At 47.3% G+C, this 22,713-nt stretch overlaps 1 protein-coding gene across 1 annotated transcript in view; it reads right to left on the reverse strand.

The window, feature by feature from the left end:
• LOC311242118 (receptor-type tyrosine-protein phosphatase beta-like) overlaps positions 1–22,713 on the reverse strand; it is a gene marked incomplete at its 3' end in the record, with an annotated part of 83,921 nt that overhangs the window by 58,940 nt on the left and 2,268 nt on the right. Inside the window, exon 2 of the mRNA XM_084331073.1 lies at positions 19,024–19,423. Coding sequence (XP_084187199.1) covers positions 19,024–19,423 — 400 coding nt within the window. The remainder of the gene's footprint in view (positions 1–19,023; positions 19,424–22,713) is intronic.

Below are 22,713 nucleotides of genomic sequence, written 5' to 3' on the forward strand. Positions count from 1 at the left end.
GTGTTTTGGGGGGCGCCGTTTCGGCTGGGGTTTTGTGATGGCTGCGGTGTCCACGCCGCTCCTGGGAGCAGACTTCCTCTGTGCTTTCAGCTTGCTGGTAGATGTTAAAAACTGTCGCTTGATCGATGCCCTCTCTTTTTCCTCTTACCCCTGCACACTTGGGGCGGTTGGGGGGGGCGGAGCTCTCTGCCTGTTAAACACACTTGCCACCGGGGACCGTATGAACGCCTGCTCGCCGGGTTCCCTGACCTCACCACACCCACGTTCTCATCTGCAGTGGCCAAACACGGTGTGGAACACCATATTACCACAGAGGGCCCCCCAGTCTATGCCCGGGCCCGGCGCCTCGACTCAGCCAAGCTGGCAATCGCCAGGGGGGAGTTTTCCACCATGGAGCGACTTGGCATTGTGCGCCGCTCTAACAGCCCGTGGGCTTCTCCATTACACATGGTTACAAAGGCTGGCGGAGGTTGGCGCCCCTGCGGCGATTTCCGTCGCCTTAATAACGCCACAACCCCCGACCGGTACCCTGTTCCGCACATACAGGACTTCTCTACCCACCTGGCAGGGGCTGTCATCTTCTCCAAGGTGGACCTGGTGCGCGGTTACCACCAGGTGCCGGTCCATCCACGGGATGTGCCAAAGACGGCTGTCATTACACCCTTTGGGCTTTTCGAATTCCTAAGAATGCCTTTCGGGCTCATGGGGGCGGCGCAGACGTTTCAGCGCCTGATGGACTCTGTGCTCCAGGACATGCCGTTTTTGTTTGTGTACTTGGATGACATTCTTATAGCCAGTACGTCCATAGAGGAGCACATGACACACCTCCAGCAGCTGTTTGAGCGGCTCAGTAAGCACGGCCTCATCGTGAACCCAACCAAGTGCCAGTTCGGGCAGTCCTCCATCACTTTCCTCGGACACCATGTCGCTCCACAGGGAGCCACCCCACTCCCCGCCAGGGTGGAGGCCGTTGCCAGTTTTCCTCGTCCCCGCGCCGTACGGGCTCTACAGGAGTTCCTGGGCATGGTGAACTTTTACAACCGGTTCCTTCCCCATGCTGCCCACCTCATGCGGCCCTTGTATGAGGCCCTGCGGGGCAAAGTGCCCAAGGACGAGTTAGATTGGTCTTCGGGGATGGACAGCGCTTTTGGGGCTGCCAAGACAGCGCTAGCCAACGCTGCTCTGCTGGCGCACCCCTCTCCCACTGCCCCGGTCGCCCTCACGACAGACGCCTCTGACTATGCAGTGGGGGCGGTGTGCGAGCAGTGGGTGGGCGGTGCCTGGCAGCCACTGGCCTTTTTTAGCAAACAGCTCCGCGACAACGAGCGTAAGTACAGTACTTTCGACAGGGAACTGCTGGGTCTGTTCCTCGCCACCAGGCACTTTAGATTCCTGTTGGAAGGCCGCCAGTTCACTGCCTTTGTGGACCACAAGCCGCTAACGTTCTCCATGGCCAAGACCTCGGAGCCGTGGTCGGGACGTCAGCAGCGGCAGCTATCGGCGATCTCCGAGTTAACCACGGACATTCAGCACGTGGCGGGCAAGGACAACTTTGTCGCCGACTGCCTCTCTCGGGCGGTCATCGGGTCCGTCCACTTGGGACTCGATTATGCCGCCATGGCGGCAGACCAAGCCACGGACTCAGACATTCAGGCCTATCGGACGGGTCCTACCGCACTGCAGCTGGAGGATGTGCTGTTCGACACAGCTAACGCCACTCTCCTCTGCGACATCTCCACTGGCGCCCTCAACCGCGCCCTATGGTGCCTACGGCCTGGCGGCGCCGGGTTTTTAACATGATCCACAGCCTTTCCCACCCAGGTGTGAAGGCCTCGACTAAGCTGGTGGGGGTCAAGTTTGTGTGGCCTGGCCTCCGGAAGGATGTTAGGACCTGGGCTAGCTCATGTGTGGCGTGCCAGCGTGCCAAGGTGCACCGCCATACCAAAGCCCCTTTGGCACCGTTTATAGTGCCGGAGAGGCAGTTCGACCATGTGAATGTGGACCTGGTGGGCCCCCTGCCCCCCTCCCATGGATATACTCACCTCCTCACCATGGTGGACAGGACCACCAGGTGGCCGGAGGCTGTTCCACTGTCCTCCACTACGGCAGCGGAGGTGGCCCGGGCGTTCATCGGCTGCTGGGTGGCCCGTTTTGGCACACCGGGGGACATCACAAGCGACAGGGGCCCCCAGTTCACTTCGGAGCTCTGGACTGCAGTTGCGGAGCACCTGGGGGTGAAGATCCACCGCACTACGGCGTACAACCCGCAGGGCAACGGACTTTGTGAGCGGTTCCATAGGGACATGAAGGCCGCTCTTCGGGCTGCCCTTACGGATGGCGACTGGGTTGACCGCCTCCCGTGGGTCTTGCTTGGTCTTCGTTCTGCCCCCAAGGAGGACCTCCAGGCCTCGTCCGCCGAGCTGGTGTACGGCCAGCCGCTGCGGGTCCCTGGGGAGTTTCTTCCGGAGGCCACAGCGTCCTGGTCCGTCGCCTCCCATCGAACAGTGTCCCGGGGTGTTGCCGATGCACTTATTCCCATTCCAACATCCCGCCACTGCCTTCCCCAGTCCTACATCCCCAGGGACCTGCCATTGGCCAAATATGTTTTCATCCGGCACGACAGCCATCGGACCTCGCTGCAGCCCCCTTATGACGGGCCTTTCCGTGTCCTGGAGGCAGGCACTAAAAACTTTGTTGTGGACATGGGAGGCAGGCCGGAGCGGGTCACTATAGACCGTCTTAAGCCTGCTCACTTGGACAAGGACGAACCAGTTAAGTTGGCCCTGCCCCCGCGGCGGGGGCGCCCCCCGGTTTCGGCTCAGACCCCTGCCCTGTCCTCGGTTCCGGCCTTGGCCCCTTCCGGGGCCCGGCCGCTGGTCCCACTTATCTCCCTTAGTCCCCCTCTGGTTAAGCGCAGTCGGTTCGGCCGCTTGATCCGTCCCCCTCCACGTTGACTATTTCGTGCTGTGATCTGTTCACTGATGGACTGTTCACTGGCTATTAATTAGTTGCAGTTTTTGTATGGGTGAATTCTGGGGGGGCCTGTGTGGTGACCTATATTAAGAGACATTCACCAAGGTGGGCTTGTGCCTTTAAGAGTGTGGGTTTTACTGTTTAGGGGACAGGTTAAATACCACTTCCGGTTCCGGGTTAACTTTGTTGTTATTTGTAAATGCTATGTGAGTGAGAAGTAAAGTACCTCAACTCGAACCACGTCTCTGGCTCGCTACTTTCTTATCGCCACAATGGTATATACCTTTGATTTGGGAGTATTTGGAGCTTCAGGCGATCAACCAGAACGATTTGGGCTTATTGCATATAATGTGTCATATCTCACGATCTATGGAAAAAGACTAAATTAATTAACTAATTAGTCAGTAATGGACTATGAACAATGCCTGTCAAATGAGCTACTATTGTCTCCATAGCTATAATACAGAACACACTATGGGTCTACAAACATCGCAAACATTTTCAATAACACTGGCGCCATTTAGCAAAGATGACGAAAGCTTATGGCAGTCAATGAGTTAAGTATATTTTCTGGGTACTTTTTACACCCCTGATAGTTCTGTTTCGTAATGGATCTCGCTCAGCATCACACTTGCACTGTACTTCACTTCGTGCACGAGCACTGAATAAAAAATTCCACCATGTACCTTTACATCCCAACATTCGTCTGGCCACACCCCCATCCGCCTACCTTCATAAGCAGGTGTACTCGCCTCTTTCTTCGCTTTCACCACAAGGAAGTGCCTTCGGTAGATCCCCACTTGACGAGGTTGTTAGTTGAAGAAAGTTGAGACGTGTTTACATTGTGCTTATTTCTTTCTTCTCTCATAAGTATTCCATAGAAAAATCTAAGTCATAATGTCTACTTCGGAGAGTCGCAGAGCCACTCTTCACCAGCGGTTCTCCATTCTCGCCTCCGTCGTGCGTTCTGGTGCGGGGCTGTTGCCTCTCTCGTGGGTGGCAGCCACGCCCGGTAGGCATCCGATGGGTAGTTTGCCTCTCCGAGGAGCCGGTGCACCGGTGCTGTCGTCTCTGCAATGGCCTGGTCCTGGCTCTGGTTCCTCTGTTTCCGGGGAATCGTCCGCTGTTGAGCGGCCGGTTCGTTTGGTTCCGGAGGATTTGAGACGCAAACTTTTTGCGTCTGCTCGCTCCCGTCGCAAGATGGTGGCTTGCAGACGCGAACGGCCTGGGTTTGGTGAATTGCTGGAGCCCAGCGAGGATGCGTCGGTCTCTATCTGCCCGATGGAGACTGAGGATTGCATGGTAGAGGCAGACGGGTTCTTGTTTGAAGGCCCAGTAGAGACGAGTATCCCACCCGTCCAGATAACACTTTAGGGGGGTGAAATGTCTCCTTGGGGCGCCTTGTTCGAGGATGTCGGGGAAGACCCTCGGCCTCATCGGCAGGATGCCCTACTATCAGCCACATCAGACTGTGGCTCCTTGACCAGTCGAAGCCTGCTGCATGTGAGGGATGCGGGTTCGGTGGAGGAAAGTCTGCAGGGGGAACTGTGGGCTTTGTTCCCCGAGCTTATGGCGGTGGAGGCCGCTGCATACGGCATGCCGCTGCCGCAGCCACTGCCTGCTCCTGTCCCTGATGATCTAATAGGTCATCTCTGGCAACATCGCCCGGTGAGAGGGGTGGACGTTGTCTACCCATTTTTACCCTCAATGGGGGCCTATGTTCGTCGGGGCCAGGTGGTATCCCACATCATGGGCCTCACCCCCGCCTACATACTGGTTACGCGGGTGGTGGGTTTGGTCGACGGTATGAGAGAGGGCGTGCCACGGCTTGATAGGCCGATGGCCGCTCTCCTCTGTCCGGAAGTGGTGTGGGAGCCGTTATGCAAGCCGGTTCTTCAAGGAAAATCGGCTAGGCGGTTGGCTTATTGGAGCGACCAGTCGTTCATCTCTGGTACACAATCTCTGGCTGCCGCGTCTAATGTCGCACAGCTGGCAAGATTTATATCCGGGATAATGACGGGCGGCACGTATATGTACTCAATAGACTAGAGAGCAACCTGTGAACCTGCCTTGGTGTCACTTTGTTCTCCGAGCGCACGCAAATGCTTTTTGGTAAAACCATTCATTGATGAACTGCTATAAGTTAAGTTGAACCTTTATTAATCCCTGTGGGGGCAGCCACACAGTGCGGCACCCAGGGCCCAACTCCAGTTGTATTACCAGTACCTTGGTCAAGGGCAATGGCAGGAAACCTAGCATGCATGTATTTATGGTGTGGGAGGAAACCAGATTACCTGGAGGAAACCCACACAAACACAGGGAGAACATGTTAACTCCACACAGGCCTTGCTGTGAGGCAACAGTGCTAACCACTGTGCCGCCCTGGTCTGCTGATTGATCACAACCACAATGAATTCATAACATCTAGTTTCCCTGACTGAAGCAGACAGACAGCTTATTGCTCACTAGGAGCGACACAACATGCTGGGCACAAAATGGCCTCCATTGGAACCTGTAATGTAAAGTTACTGAGGGACATCTAAACTCAGTTGAACTCTGAGAGTTGTGTATTGTGTGTGTGTGTGTGTGTGTGTGTGTGTGTGTGTGTGTGTGTGTGTGTGTGTGTGTGTGTGTGTGTGTGTGTGTGTGTGTGTGTGTGTGTGTGTGTGTGTGTGTGTGTGTGTGTGTGTGTGTGTGTGTGCGTGCGTGCGTGCGTGCGTGCGTGTGTCACAGCATGGCACTCAGGTTGAAGAGAAAACAGATGTCGGAGAGAGATATTATTGTTTTCTGTTTATACCATGGCCAGGGTGAATACTTGATTCTGATTGGCTGGAGGGGTGTTGATTAATTTCAGATACTGCACGGCTGGAGCCTCGTCACAGTTCAAAATGATGCACTTGTACACTGGTGACCACACTCCTCTCACATCAGCTGTTCAGCTGGTCTAGCTAGCTTAGGATGACCATATTTTGATTTCCAAAAAGAGGACATGCTGGCCCCAGCCTCGAGATACATAATGTCGGGGTGGGAATCACCAGTTTCATCACGATACGATACGATATCGATTCTTTGGACAACGATACGATATTTTCCAATATCACAAAGTCTGCCACGATACGATACGATTCGATTCAGGTGCCTGCGATCGATATGAGACGATATTATATGCCCATTTAACACAATCAGTAACATTTAAATCAACAAAAAAAAAGGCAATGGAACTATCATTTGACATTTTTATTTTTGAGCTCTTCCAGACATTTAAATGAAAAACAATCTATTGTTTTTAATACAAATAGACCTCCTGTTCACTGTTTTTGGTTCGTTTTTTATTTTTATATATATATATAAGCTATTCTCCCTCTCGTGTGTGCAGATCTTTATGCAGTTTTAAAGCACCTTGGCTTTGTTCTGAATGCACTTGTTGTAGTTATCCTACAGAGAAAAGAAAATGCACTTGACTTTAATGCACATTTTGTTGTATGCAAAGAGAAAATGTTTAAATTGTACAATCTTTCAGCAGTCAGTCTGGAATTAATGTTTGCATTCAAAAGTGCTGAATAAATGTTTTATACATACATAATAGTGATTATTAATATTATTTAGTTTTGCCATAATCATGTCTTTTGTCATAATCAGGTAGCTGAAAAAAATACATTATACTGTATATATATTTCTATTAATCATTTTCGGCCTTTCGGTTTTCGGCCAACCGTTTCCTATTTTCGGTATCGGTTTCGGCCAAGAATTTCCCATTCGGTGCACCTAAAATAATCTCTCTGACAAATCTCAATGGCACAAGAATAACTTAAAAAGCAACTTGTAACAAAATAATAGCTCTCTTTTCAAGTCTTACTGGACAACAATAAATAACAAAAAAATATGAAATAATGTTCTAAATAATACCTCTTCTTTAACTAATTATCTCTGTATCTTTTCAATGTAAATAATAAAACAGTATAACCTCACAAAGATACTAATCTAATTATTTTAAAAGTGCACTATGCAGTTTTGGATTTGGACATTTGCATAACTTTCCATTAGTGAACATGACATATTTATTACCTATGCTCATTATATATACCAAACCAAAAACATTTTGAGGCACCATGAACCAAATATAAGGCTACTAAACATTTTGGCAGTGTCAGAGTCTAGAAATGTCTTTTTTCCAATCCATGCATCTGTAGCTGTTGTGATGTTTCACAGTATGAAATGAAAACACATTTACAGCATGCTCTGTTTTCCTGGGTCTAACAAAGAATTCGGTCAACTTTGCAGACGAACTCTCACCTTACACAGCTTTTTAACCTCTTAACCTGTGCCCCCAAAAGTGGCCTTTTTAGTTTTCATTTTTGAGGACTGCATACTTTTTTTGCAAACCAAAACAACATACTTTATCCGTATAGCACATGCATGAGCCTGGTCTCTTTTGAAATATGACATTCTTTTTTTTTATCTACTTTTTTCTCCCATTTTTCTCCCATCCCAATTTCGTATTGTCCAATTCTACCCTCCCCTGTCTCGAACGTTGTTAGACCATGCCTCCCACAGGTCAGCTGCAATGTGGACCAAGCCTTGCATCACGTGTCCCCTCCGGTACACGAGGAGGCAGCTGTCGCATCTTTTCACCTACACAGCGCGATCTCTCAGCGGCGAGGGTCTGCGTGGGAGGGACACGCCGCCCCCGTTGCTTCCTGATTCTGCTGCGCAGGCGCACCAACCGACCTGTAGGAGTCGCTGTCCACAACGTCCGATCCCCACCCACCAGCTTCCCACCCCTAACACTGCCAATTGTTAGTATGAACGACCAGCCAAGCTGGTAGCAATGCAGAGAGCTGGGCTCGAACCCAGCATCTCCTGCATTAGTGGCGAGCGCCTTGCCCACTGCGCCACTTAGCCGCCCGAAATATCACATTCTGAAGTTTCTGATTCCAGAAAGAAAATGTAATTTTAGTGCTAACGTAACATAGATCTGAACTTCAGTTGTAGAAAAACTTGTTACTCCTCGTGTTACTCAAGTTTTTCTGTAGTAGTTAGTAGTCCAGAGGTAGTATTTCCCCAGAATGCCTGGAGGCTTACAAATCCATACGGACCCATAGCCGGAAGCCTTATGTAGTACATGTCCAAATTTCATAAAGATCCATTCAGAAATGAGTGATTAGGAGTGATTTTGGTAAACTGTGTACATAAGAAAAACTGAGTTTTCTCATAGACTTCAATTCATTTGGCTGTTTTTCTCTTCCTGTTTTCGCTCATTCGTTTTTCACCAGATCCATGATTCATACCCTATGTGGGGTATCATTGGAAAGCCACACTCATTGGCTACAACCCTCCACAATCATTTTTGAGATCGGATCTAGATTGACGGAACTAGAGCCCCAAGAGTCAGGAGTGGTATTTTGCGCAATACCGTGTACTTTGCACAAGCCTCAAATACCGGCATGTAACTCGAGAACCGCTGAATGGATTTTGTCGGATTTCGTCGATATCGACAGGCAACAAATAAGCCTTCAATTCTATATATATATTGTATAAAAAATATGCACACCCGAGCCACTAGGGGTCGCCAAAATGCCGGTGGGCAAATCGTCCTAAAAAGGGCCCACATGTGGGCCCCCGCAAGGTAAGAGGTAATGTTTTTCTGTGTCCATGTGCCTTTTAATATTAACAGGTGGGGTACTGCGTCGGGCCGTCATGCCCGTGCGCTGAACGCACGCAAGTCAAGGCACTTTGCGAGTGTCTAGCGGCTCAGGGTTGCATTTTTCGCCAAACATATAATATACTGTTCGACAGATCTATTTGTTACTGTTTGAATGCCACCTCACTTGACCAATTCCGTGCCTCGGTTCTCGAGTTACATGACAATATATCAGGCAAGCGTCTTTTTGCGCACTGCAGGTCTTTAAAACCCCGGACAAGGCGTGAAAAGAGGACATGTCCGGGCAAAAGAGGACGTTTGGTCACCCTAAGCTAGCTACCATGACCCTCTCACATCATCTGTTCAGCTGGTCTATAGGGGAGTGTATCTATGTTCCCCGGGTCCTATGTTCCCCGCTCAATATGTTGCATGTTTGTATAAGCTATGCCTATAGAATGAAATCTACTGTAAATACAGTCAGCTTTTTATTATTGCGACAGGTCCGCCATTTTGAATCACGAGCCCTTTTCACAGACATTGTGGCATTATAAGTCTTGGCTTTCAGAATATTTAGATTTTATCATCAAATGCAGATGAAAAATGTTGACTGCTTGTAAAGGCATGATGACAAGTGGAGAACGGAGCAACTTAACCACAGCACCAGGCTGTTTCTCCCCTGCTCCTCGCCTTTACTACAGGTGTCCCAAAATCCCAAAATAACCACCACTGCCTAGCAGTTGAAAACAACAAGAAAAACAATAGCACTAGAGACAGAGAAAACCCTAGAAGCCTGAGCTTGGGACACTCCTCTACTATTGAGGGAAAAACATGAAAACAAGCATCTGAACACAGTCAATCAAACCTACTTAAAGGCACTGCACACCTGACACCAATCAGGTGGCAATCAAGCCCGCACACCTGCCATGCCGCATGGCAATTAACTGCAGAGGCCAGTGATTGACAGCTGTCCCTCACAGAAAGACGAAATAGACAGCTGTCCCTCACAGAAAGACAAAATAAACTAAAATAAAACCCACATAAACCGTGATCCATCACAGTTCATAACACAGCAGGGTCATTACAATGAATAGGCTGAAAAAGTTAATCTTTGCCAAATAATGTTAACATCGGGAAACACACAGACAGTAACTTTCCGACATCATCACAGCTGAGCCGAGAAAGAAAATACAACCCTCATCCTCTACTTTAGTTAGTTCCTAGTAGGGCTGTACCGAATGCTTCGAAGCTTCGATCATAATGTTGACATTCGAATTCTAAATCAACATTCTAATTTTTTATTTTTAATAAAATAAAATAAAAACCACAACCCTGGTCCAACTAGCCACCACGACCCTCTCACATCAGCTGTTCAACTGGTCTATTAGCTATGCATATTCTTCCTATGCTTCCTAACATCCTTCCTGTCACCATTAAGGTGCTTCCTAACATCCTTCCTATGCTTCCTATAATTCTTTCTATGCTTTCTAACATGCTTCCTATGCTTCCTATCATCCTTCCTACGCTTCCTAACATCCTTCCTATGCTTCCTATAATTCTTTCTATGCTTTCTAACATCCTTCCTATGCTTCCTATAATTCTTTCTATGCTTTCTAACATCCTTCCTATGCTTCCTATCATCCTTCCTACGCTTCCTAACATCCTTCCTATGCTTCCTATAATTCTTTCTATGCTTTCTAACATGCTTCCTATGCTTCCTATAATTCTTCCTATGCTTCCTATCATCCTTCCTATGCTTCCTAACATTCTTCCTGTGCTTCCTAACATCCTTCCTATGCTAACATCTTTCCTATGCTTCCTAACATATTTCCTATGCTTCCTAACATCCTTCCTATGCTAACATGCTTCCTACGCTTCCTAACATTCTTCCTGTGCTTCCTAACATCCTTCCTAATATGCTAACATCTTTCCTATGCTTCCTAACATCTTTCCTATGCTTCCTAACATCTTTCCTATGCTTCCTAACATGCTAACGCTAGTAACTATAATGAGAGTGGTTAGTGTGTTTGTCTGTCTGTATGCCTGGTAAAGATTTGAACTCTATAGGCCTACTGGGCGCTCCTTTCTGAATTAGACGCTGTACAAACACACAAACGCTCAGAGTGTGTTGCATATTTAGAAGGTCATTGTCGAGGCTCAATTGGGCACAGTAACACCCTATTTCCTCCATACACGCACGCACGCGCACACACACACACACACACACACACACACACACACACACACACACACACACACACACACACACACACACACACACACACACACACACACACACACACATAGTGAAACCAGAGATCACACACACACTCACACACACGCGTCTATACTTTCCGTAGCCGCATTTCTGGCAGACGCTCTCTGATTGGCCACTGTTGCCCAATCGTGTGACGGGCTGTGTCTTTGCCCATTTCCGCGTCGAACAGCCTGCAAACCACCTGGCGTTCTATCGCCATGCTCTAAGACAAACTCTAACCTTAACCAACTTCGAAAGAGTGCCTAAGCTTAACCAGTGTAGAAACAGGCGTCGGCCAATCAGAGAGCGTCTTGCCAGAAATGTGGCTACGGAAAGTATAGATATAGACGCCACACACACAGACACAACGCCCTTCCTCGTCGCTTTCTCTCAGTACAGAAACAATGGAGACAGGAAACAGGCCTCAGTCTGACACTCTGACTTCTGTTCTGGAGGTAAGCCAGGGCACGCACACATATACACACACACACACACACACACACACACACACACACACACACACACACACACACACACACACACACACACACACACACACACACACACACACACACACACACACACACACACACACACACACACACACACACACACACACACACACACACACACACACACACACACACACAGAGTGCATTTTCCTGTTCTATCAGCCTCTCTCAGCAGGACTCTGGTTCCTGTCATTAATCACAAAGTAACACAGAAGGAAACTACATGAGATTCACTCAATATAACTCAATATAAGACAATAGAATACACATTAAAGCGGCAGTTCACCCAAAATTAAAAGAATATTTCCCTGTTAAACCCTAGCCCTATTTTCTGAAAATCCGCCTAAAAATACATACCTAAGTAAATGGAAGACTGCTCCACTTCTACAAGTCCATTTGCATGTTCTTGGTATCTGGGGACATCTATGGATATCATGGAATGTATTCTCAGTGTCAGAAATATTGTGTCTGTTACCAGGCTTGAGTAAATTGTGATGAAACAAAGGAGAATATAAATTATGATTTTTCTTTGCATCTTTGACAGTGAATAACACCATGCTAAAAATTACCAGACATGAAAAACTAAGCAAATTAATAAAGGGAAGATGATTAAACAGAATGTTTTGTAGATACAGTACTGAATTCTGCCATCCGGACACATGCAATTTGAAATATTATTATAGAATTTAGAATACCAGGCCTATAAATGATCTTATTATAGCCAACTCGCACATCTATGGATCGGGCCAAATCTCCTCTTTCAAATGGCAGAGTTCAATTTGGATTTAGTATCTCCAGGCGTGCAGCAAGAACCGCTAATGAAATCTACTGTATGTACAGTTCCATTCTAATAATGGATATGGCTCTGTCATTTTGGATCAGATTGCCACGCTGATTGTTGCTAAATGTTCACAGAAGGTAGACACACTAACTGCGCTCCAATCTATGCCAATAACGTTTTGTGATAGAGAATCCCGCGAAATAAGAGAAATGAAAATAAATTCATACAGAAGTAATTTGCTTGCAGGAAGCTGTAATCGGCTAGGAAATGTAGTTTTTCGAAATGTCAATGCTCATGTGAGGTTTTGTCCGCTGCTCACCAACTTTCTCTGTTTTCTTTAAGCCTACTGTTAGGAATTCCCTTCTCACTCACTCTCTCTAGCCCCCACCCTCTCGTTCTTTACTCTCGTTTACTCTCAGTGGCCACACCTGGACTATTATCAATTACCTCTCGCACCTGTGGTGGCAGGCTAATTAGTTCCCCTGTGGGCTTTAAATACCAGGGCTCTTCCCCTCGTTTCGGCGTGGGGTCGTGTTGTAAACATGCCGTATCATATTCTCAAACATCTAGACTCTTTCGGGAGGTCCTCTGTTCTGCCTATGCTGTATTGATTCTCCGGCGTAGAGATGTATGCTCCAGCCTTCGCCTGCTGTCGCCGTTGCCTGAGAGTGGGACTGGTCTGCGCTCCCTAGACTTCCACGGGAGGCATCCCAGTCATCCACTTCAGACCCCCCGCGCAGCTGTCGTCCTGACGCACATCCAGACCAGCGCAGACGCGCATCTTCCAGACCCTCGAGCTTGGCACGCTCTCCAGACCTCAGCGCGCAGACGCGCATCTACCAGACCTTCGAGCTTGGCACGCTCTCCAGACCAGCGCAGACGCGCATCTTCCAGACCCTCGAGCTTGGCACGCTCTCCAGACCTCAGCGCGCAGACGCGCATCTACCAGACCTTCGAGCTTGGCACGCTCTCCAGACCAGCGCAGACGCGCATCTTCCAGACCTTCGAGCTTGGCACGCTCTCCAGACCTCAGCGCGCCGACGCGCATCTTCCAGACCTTTGTGCTTGGCACACTCCTCCACGCAGACGCACCAGATGCGTCTCTCGGTTCCGGCGCGCACTCCAAGCTGTGGCGCACCACTCTGTCCTCGGCTCGGACAGCCGGCTTCCCGGTGGCGACACCCTCGCCACCGCCGCCTGTTCCAGCACCACTCTGTCCTCGGCTCGGACAGCCGGCTTCCCGGTGGCGACACCCTCGCCACCGCCGCCTGTTCCAGCACCACTCTGTCCTCGGCTCGGACAGCCGGCTTCCCGGTGGCGACACCCTCGCCACCGCCGCCTGTTCCAGCACCACTCTGTCCTCGGCTCGGACTGCCGGCTCCCCGGTGGCGATACCCTCGCCACCGCCGCCTGTTCCAGCACCACTCTGTCCTCGGCTCGGACAGCCGGCGCCCCGGTGGCGACGCTCTCGCCCCGCTGCCTGTTCCTGCACCACTCTGTCCTCGGCTCGGACAGCCGGCACCCCGCCGCTGCTGTTCCTGCACCATTACGCATTACGGTCTGGGTGAGTTTTGACTGTCAAGATCATCTCCGTTTTCGTGTGTTTCTTAACACTGAAGTTTACCACCTTTTTAATCTGACAGTCACTCACCCAGCGTTGTGCCTCTGTTTGTTTTTCACTTGGATATTATTTTGGACTTTACATCTCCCACTGTGTGTTTGTTCACACCAAAGATAGTATTCTCTTTTGTGTTTGTTTTGGAACTTTGCTCTTTGTGTATTTTTCACGAAGATAGTTTTTACTTTGTTAACTTTGTTATTTGGACTGGTCACCTCTCCTGCATCTGCTCTGTTTTTCCCCCTTGTACTTTAACCCTCTCCTCTCTCCCTCTCGGCCGCCGTTACCCACCTCGGAGATCTGCCGAGAGAGTTCAGCAGAGCGGTCCAGATGTTCCCACCAGTCCTCCCAGTCCTCCCTGTCCCCAGCCCGCCTCCGCGGGCCTCTGTCCCTAGTTCTCCCCTCTCTAGTTCCTCTGTCCCTAGTTCTCCCCTTTCTAGTTCCACCTAGTTCCTTGTCCCTAGTTCTCCTAGTCCCTAGTCCTCTGTCCCTTTTGTCCCTAGTTCTCTCTGTCCCTAGTCCTCTGTCCCTAGTTCTCCTTGTCCCTAGTTCTCCTAGTCTCTAGTTCCTCTGTCCCTAGGCGTTCCCTTATACCTTCCCTTAGTGTTCCCTTTTCCTGCCCGCCTCTTAAAGGCACTTTACCTTCCCCTCTTGTGTTATTCCAGTGTTTTGTGTTTTCTCCCTTAAAGGGACAGTGCCCTTTTTCCCTGTTCTCAATAAATATCTGTTTCTTGGCAAACCATCATACCTGTCTTGTGTTGTGCGATTGGGGTCGGTTACAAACCATAACAGCTCATTGAGAGTTCTGGATGCCCTCTCCTCATATGACTACAAAGGGCGATGCGATGATAATTCAAAATGGCGGATATTCGCTAAATTATGAAGACATTCCATGAATGATGAACTGATCTCTGCCAACGACGAAAGGGCCTACCTGGAAGAGGTAGAGAACCTGTCACAGTGGTGTCAGGAGAACTGCCTCTCCCTGAACGTCAGCAAAACAAAAGAGATGATTGTGGACTTCAGGAGGTCGGGGGTCAAGGACTACAGCCCCCTCAGCGTCGACGGGGCACCGGTTGAGAGAGTGAACAGTTTCAAGTACCTCGGAGCCCACATATCCGAGGACTTGACATGGACCACACACATTGACAGTGTTGTGAAGAAGGCACGACAACGCCTCTACTTCCTCAGGCGCCTAAGGAAGTTCCAAGTCAGTCAGAAGATCCTTAGGAACTTCTACTCATGTACAATAGAGAGCATCCTGACCGGCAACATCACCTCCTGGTTTGGGAATAGCACTGCACAAGACCGTAGCAGACTACAAAGAGTGACACGCTCAGCCGAACGCACAATTGGAGGGGGGCTTCCCACCCTCCAGAACATTTACAACAAGCGGTGCAAGGGGAAGGCTAAGAGAATTATTAAGGACTCGAGCCACCCGAACAACTGCCTCTTTGAACTGCTGCGGTCAGGCAAGCGATACCGGAGTCTTAAGGCGAGCACAGAAAGACTCAGAAGAAGCTTCTATCCCCAGGCCATCAGGCTGCTAAACGAACAATAATCACTATGCAACAACCATCAAATGCACACAGCACACACACCCACACGCACACACTCACTCAAACAAACAACACACTGCAGCACCCACTCTCCACACTTTAGATCACACAAACACACTTACACTTTATATTTATTGATAAAGGATTTGCACTACAACTCGTACACCTACTGTGAATTGTACCTAAATTGCACCTCGTCCCATTTCTCCATTTCTGCCTTGCACTATATAGTATTGTATATTAGTACACTGCACAGTATTGTATATTGTATGGTAACTACGTCTATTCTGCATCGAACATTGTACATATGTCTAAACTGAACACTGTGACCTCATTTTTTTACTTCTAATTTTACTATGTTATTTTATTTCATACTTATCTTGTCTTGCACAGTCTCTGGAGCGCAACAGTAAGAAGCATTTTGTATAAAAGTATTCTGTACTTCTGTATGACAACTATTAAAGAAACTTGAAACTTGAAACTTGAACTAAAATCTCCCTAATAACACTTTAGACTATTGGTAAACAAACGTATTGTTGAAAATATACACTTTTGATAGGATTAAGGTCTTTACTCTTGGCTACATTTGAAAGAAAAATGCAACATTATGTCATACAGTCTGGAGAGATAGATTTTTTACATGATGTCATCTGCGGTCCGTCGGTGGACTGCTCAGGCTAAAGAGGTGAAATGTACCTGACAAGATACACGTGCTGCTGGTTGAGAGGTCCCTGTTTCTCTGCTCCCATTTTCATAGCGGGACCAGTCAACTTTCTCTGTTTCAACCTAAAGTTGAAGCTCAAATATGTGTCTGACAACTAGTATAAACTGGTTTGGATCTGAACTTAGTTAGATGGTACAGCGTACGGTAATTACAATAATTGTTGTACCCTATGTAATCTTATGTAAGCACACCATTGTTTTGGTCTGACATGCTGGTGCTGTAGTGCGAGTGGCTGAATGTTATCTATAGCACCTTTCAGAATAATGAAATAGATTTGACACACAGTTTATGTCTTATAGCAGGTGTGCTTTGGTAGAAAGTAAAATCAGTTATTGTCACATTTGTTTCAACATACAGTATCAGTGCCCTCTGTTGAAATGTTGAGAAGTTGGACCGTTTTAACAACTTTCGGGGTAAGTGTTTGACATATACTGTAAGTGGCCCGGATTTCATGTTTAGGTCAAATAAAATGCTTCTGAGTAAGTCAAATTAAATTAGTAGATGACGTACCGTCGCCCGGGAGTATCCAGTATAAACAAAGTCTCAAGCGTGTTCCTGTAATAACGCGAGAAGTGAAGCGTTGGTCTGTGGAATCGGGGGAAACGCTCCAAGCTGCACTAGAATGCACAGACTGGAGCGTGGTACGCGAGAACACAGACAATAATAATGACTACACTGAAACAGTGCTGGACTTTGTTTGTACTCTGGTAGAAGAAACAATCCCCTCTACCACAATTAGAGTTTACCCAAATCAAAAGCCCTGGGTAGACAAATCCGTCCGTGAGGCTCTGAAAGCGCGCACCTCAGCTTATAACGCCGGACTTGTGACAGGCAACATGAATGAACACAAGGCGGCGAGAGATACCACGTAAGGAGGACAGTAATAGAGGCAAAACGGCGCTACAGGGATAAGGTTGAACTTCAGTTTGAACAGGCTGATTCCAGAGGTATGTGGCAGGGCCTCAGAACGATGACAGATTACAAAGGCACCTCCCTCAAACTGAACAGTGACATCTCCTTAGCAAATTATCTCAATACCTTCTATGCAAGGTTTGAGGCTGTGAATAACAACACCAGCCTACAAACCACTGCAATGGAGGGGGGGCCACTGCCGATGGAGACTCAGTGTTCAGGATAACAGAACATGAAGTGAGGAGGACCTTTAAGAAAGTGAATATCAGGAAGGCAGCAGGACCGGACGGTATCCCGGCCGCGTCCTAAAAGTCTGTGCCGACCAATTGGCCCCGGTATTCACTGACATATTTAACCTGTCCTTAGAACAGGCTGTCATCCCCACCTGTCTGAAGAAGTCCACCATTATCCCTGTACCCAAAAAATCCACGCCTGCTTGCCTCAACGACTACCGCCCTGTAGCTCTCACCTCCATAGCCATGAAGTGCTTTGAGAAGCTTGTGAAGGGCTACATCTGTTCCTCCCTCCCCATCAACCTGGACCCCCTGCAATTTGCATATCGCCCCCCCAACAGGTCCACGGAGGACGCCATAGCCCATGTGCTGCACACAGCGCGGTGGTGTCAGGAGAACTGCCTCTCCCTGAACGTCAGCAAAACAAAAGAGATGATTGTGGATTTTAGGAGGTTGGGGGTCAGGGACTACAGCCCCCTCAGCATCGACGGGGCACCGGTCGAGAGAGTGAACAGTTTTATGTACCTCGGAGTCCACATATTCGAGGACTTGACATGGACCACACACATTGACAGTGTAGTCAGGAAGGCACGGCAACGCCTCTACTTCCTTAGGCGTCTAAGGAAGTTCATAGTGAGTCAGAAGATCCTTAAGAAGTTCTACTCATGCACAATAAAGAGCATCCTGACTGGCAATATCACCTCCTGGTTTGGGAATAGCACCGCACAAGACCGTAGCAGACTACAGAGAGTGGCCCGTTCAGCCGAACGCACAATTGGAGGTGGGCTTCCCACTCTCCAAGACATTTACAACAAGCGTTGCAGGGGTAAGGCTAAGAGAATAATCAAAGACTCTGTATTGAGCTGTACTGTACTGTACCCATTCTGCAATCTGTTAATAAAGTTTTCAATCAATCAATCAAGCCACCCAAACAACTGCCTCTTTGGACTGCTGCGGTCAGGCAAGCAATACCGGAGTCTCATGGCAAGCACAGAGAGACTCAGAAGGAGCTTCTATCCGCAGGCCATCAGGATGCTCAACGACAATAACACTATGTAATAAACCATCAATACACTCACAGCACACACATCCACACGTACACACTCACTTTAAATAAACAACTCACTGTAGCACCCACTCTACCCACTTTAAACACTTTAACACACTTTATATTGATTGGTAAAGAGATTTGCACTACAACTCATACCTCATTGCACCTTACCCTAAGTTGTACCTCATCCCATTTCTGCATTGTACTGTATATTGTATTGCAACTCAGTTACTTTATTTTCTACTCTGCATTGTATATTGTATATATGTATATTGAACACTTTTGTTTACACTTGTTTACATACTTTTGACTTTCTATTTTATACTTATCTATTTTTATCTAGCACACTCTCAGGAGCAAAACAGAAAGAAGCATTCCATATAAAAGTATTCTGTATTTTTGTATGACAACTAATAAAGAAACTTGAACTTCAACTTGAGATCTAAAGTTAATTTCAGTCTATGGTCATTTGCCCGGCTGTGATATGAAGCTAGCAAAGTGTTGTGGACCGTGGTACACATACAGCTGTGATATGAAACCAACAAAGCGTAGCGGGATATATACAGCTGTGATATGAAGTTAGCAAAGCGTAATATATAATACACACAGCAGGGAAGCAGGTTTATACATAGTTGTATACAGTAACAGCCTGAAAAGAGTGCAGGGTATGGTTTAATCCTAATTTACATGACATACCGTTGTGAGTTTAAATGCCTTTTCTATGTAAATGTAGTATATTGAAAGGGTTTTGACCCCATGACTTACTGGTGTGCAGGGTGAGGTTAGCCGTTTCCTGATCCGTCAGCGATCTGATCTCCAGATGGTAAGAGGTTCCAGGCTCCAGATTCGCCACTACACACGTAAAGACGTCTCCTAAGTCCTTATCTCCTGCATCCTTGCCCGGTATGCCCTCGTCTTCTCGATCCTCGCCTCCTATCTCATGCCTTTCCACCCTCTCTCCTCCATCATCATCTTCTCCTCCTCCTCTGCCCTCTCTGTCCTCCTCTCCTCTCCTCCTGCAGGAGTGCTGGTCGGAGCCGGTGACGTTGAAGGAACAGTGGTGTCCAGGTGTCCTCAGACTCAGACGTATGAAGTCGGCGTGAGACTCAGTTTCGCAGACTGAGATGCTGCAGGACTGTTGCTCTGTGGGGACTGTCACTACATACTGGGAGAGAGACATACAGTAGAGAGAGATAGAGAGACACACACACACACACACACACACACACACACACACACACACACACACACACACACACACATTTTAATACTTTATTTGGTTCCACAAATTATATTACATAAGCAGGGAATCATATATATCAGGCCAAGCAGCACTGAACACTTTTTTTTTTTTTATCCACTTTTTCTCCCATTTTCTAAATTTTTTCTCCCATCCCAATTTCGTATCATCCAATTCAACCCTTCCCTGTCACGAACGCTGTTTCTTGCCTCCCACAAGCCGGCTGCAATGTGGACTAAGTCATACATAGCACAAGTCCCCTCCGGTACTTGAGGTAACAGCAGTCGCATCTTTTCACCTGCGCAGCTCGATCTCTCAGTGGCAAGGAGTAACGCGTGGGAGGCTCACGCTGCCCCCGACACTTCCTGATTCTACTGCGCAGGCCCACCAACCGACCTGTAGGAGTCGCTGTCCACAACGCCCGATCCCCACCCATCAGTTTCCCACCCCCTAATACGGCCAATGTGTATTAGTATGAACGACCAGCTAAACTGAAAGCAATGTGGAGCGCTGGGCTCGAACAGGCGAGCCCAGCGTCTCCGCATTTGTGGCGAGCGCCTTGCCCACTACGCCACGTAGCCGCCCAGCAGCACTGAACACTTAAGGGACGCATAGCACCTCCTTCTCCACGCGGCTAAGCTGCCAATAGTAGCTGAGACAGAGCAATATTTGGCCATTTGTTTTGCTTTTCTCTTAGACATTGCAGCAATTCTCAGACCAGTCATGGTGCATTTGTATACATGGCCAAGACTTCTGAATATAAGTACACTATATCTACACCCAAGGCCGGCCATCACATTGAGCAGTGGTTGGTATTTTTTATATACTTGTCCCAGAAAGCCTGGTCCATGTACAGGTCAAAGGCACAGCCTACTTCTATGATTAGCACCTCCATGTGGCTGGTGTCAACAAAAACAACATCAGGTGTATTTGGAGAGAGAGAGAGAGAGAGAGAGAGAGAGAGAGAGAGAGAGAGAGAGAGAGAGAGAGAGAGAGAGAGAGAGAGAGAGAGAGAGAGAGAGAGAGAGAGAGAGAGAGAGACGCCTTTACCCTCAGTATCTGAATGACAATGAGCTCATTCACTTGATGATTGGTGCTAGTCCACTGCGGGTCACCATGCAGATCTTAGCATGCAGTACAAATGAGTTATTTTAGCCATTTGGGAAAGAATGTGCCTGGAAAGCTGAGACTGTTGTGTATCCAATGAGCCCATCTGTGTTCCTTGACTTATTGTGCCCTCTAAGTAAATCACACAACATCTTTACACTCATAAACCAGGGACCTGCTCTAATAAGAGGTTTGGTTTGTATACATGCATTGTCAACATAACATATCATAACTAGGGCTGTCAAAGTTAATTAATGCTTTAACTTTGGAGATTAATTTAAATGATTTAAAGCATTAAAATAAATGAATCTAGATTAATCTATGGAGTGAACAATTTTCAACGTTCTGAACTTTCAGCAGTATATTTGCTTGTTCTTTTTTTGCAAAATCATCTGACATGAAGATTGAACACATTTTTGTTGTTAATATGATTTATATTACTGGTGGTAGTTCATACAAGACGGATATAAGAAAGAGGTCTAGCTGAGTCAATGTTTATGGTTTTGTTGAACATTTGTAGTTCACAGGAGAGAAACTGTATTCAAAGAAAGCTATTAAATATAGTCTTTGAATCTAAATATACTTTCTTTGTGTTGATTTTACATTAATTCCATGATTTTACTCAAGTAAATATCTGTTACAAGCTTCGGTCTTAAGTAGAAAAATGCTATTTTGAATCTAGATTAATCTAGATTAATTACAGAAAATTGTGAGATTGTGCGGCTGGGTGGCGCAGCGGAGATTGCGCTCGTCGCCAATGCAAGAGACTCCGGTCTCGAATCCGGGTGTCAGCATTGCCTCCGGCTTGGGCCAGCCGTCATACTAACTCAATTGGCAGAGTTAGAGGGTGGAAGTCGATGGGTGGGGATTTGGACGTTGTGGACAGCGACTCCTACAGGTCGGTTGGGGGACTCCTGCACAGCAGAGACAGGAAGTAGCAGGGGTAGTGTGAGCCTCCCACACATTACACCTCGCCACTGAGAGTCCGCGCTGGCAGGTGAAAAGATGTGACAGGCTGCCTCCTCGTGTACCGGAGGGGACACGTGATGCAAGGCTTCTATCCTCCCTACAACCGACCAGTGGGGGGCATAGTCGAGCAACGTTCAAGACAGGGGAGGGGAGAATTGGAAACACGAAATTGGGATGGGAGAAAAATAAGGAGAAAAAGTGGATAAAAAAAAAGTGAGATTAATTAGTTAATTATTTTTTATCTATTGACAGCACTAATCATAACATAACATAACAGATGTGTTATTCAAGGTCTTCAGGTCTGTATGTGGTGTTTTGGTGGGAGTCGGCATAAATGGTGCAGTAATGCAGTAAATCTGTGTAACTAATGGTATCAAGTCAAAAACCTGCAGCATGAATCTACATAACTGAGCTTGAGAATATGTTCTGCTGAACATAACCTACAGTATGTTTCAATCATAATGTTCAGAGCCCTCATACACTCTAACCCTAAAAGATCTTAATAGGCACAAATATAAACACGTTTATTATATATTTAAACAATGTATATGTATTAAACAATACAAATACGTCTATTATATATTCATGAATCGAAAAAACACTTGATTTTGCAGTGACCTTTCTATAGTGCTGGTTTACAGCAATTGCTTAAAGTCTGCTCTGTGTATGGTATACAACAGGATATCAAATTCAACCCTAACAAGAGTGTAGTTATGATTGTGAAAACTAAGGAGGACCAGAAGTAAAAGTTTCCCTCCTTCTTGCTGTCTGACTGCGCTCTAGATGTGGTGAAGAGTGTGCGATATTTGGGTCACAATATCACTGATGACATGTGTGATGATGTTGATGTGCAGCGCCAGTGCTGCAGACAGTATGCACAGGCCAATATGCTGGCACGAAAATATGTTTATATGTATACAGACAATGTGAAAATAAGCCTGTTCAGAGCCTATTGTACTCCGTTTTATACTGCCCACCTCTGGTGTAATTATAGCACAGCAAAAATGAAAAAAAAAAACTGCAGGTAGCATATAATGATGCATTTAGGATCCTCCTTAGCTCCCAAGACGGACTAGTGCAAGCCATCTGTTTGTGACTAAAAATGTCCCCACCTTCTATGCTCTGCTGAGGAACTTGAT

The sequence above is a fragment of the Notolepis coatsorum genome, assembly GCF_963971535.1.
Source record: "Notolepis coatsorum genome assembly, chromosome: 15".
NCBI lineage: Eukaryota > Metazoa > Chordata > Actinopteri > Aulopiformes > Paralepididae > Notolepis > Notolepis coatsorum.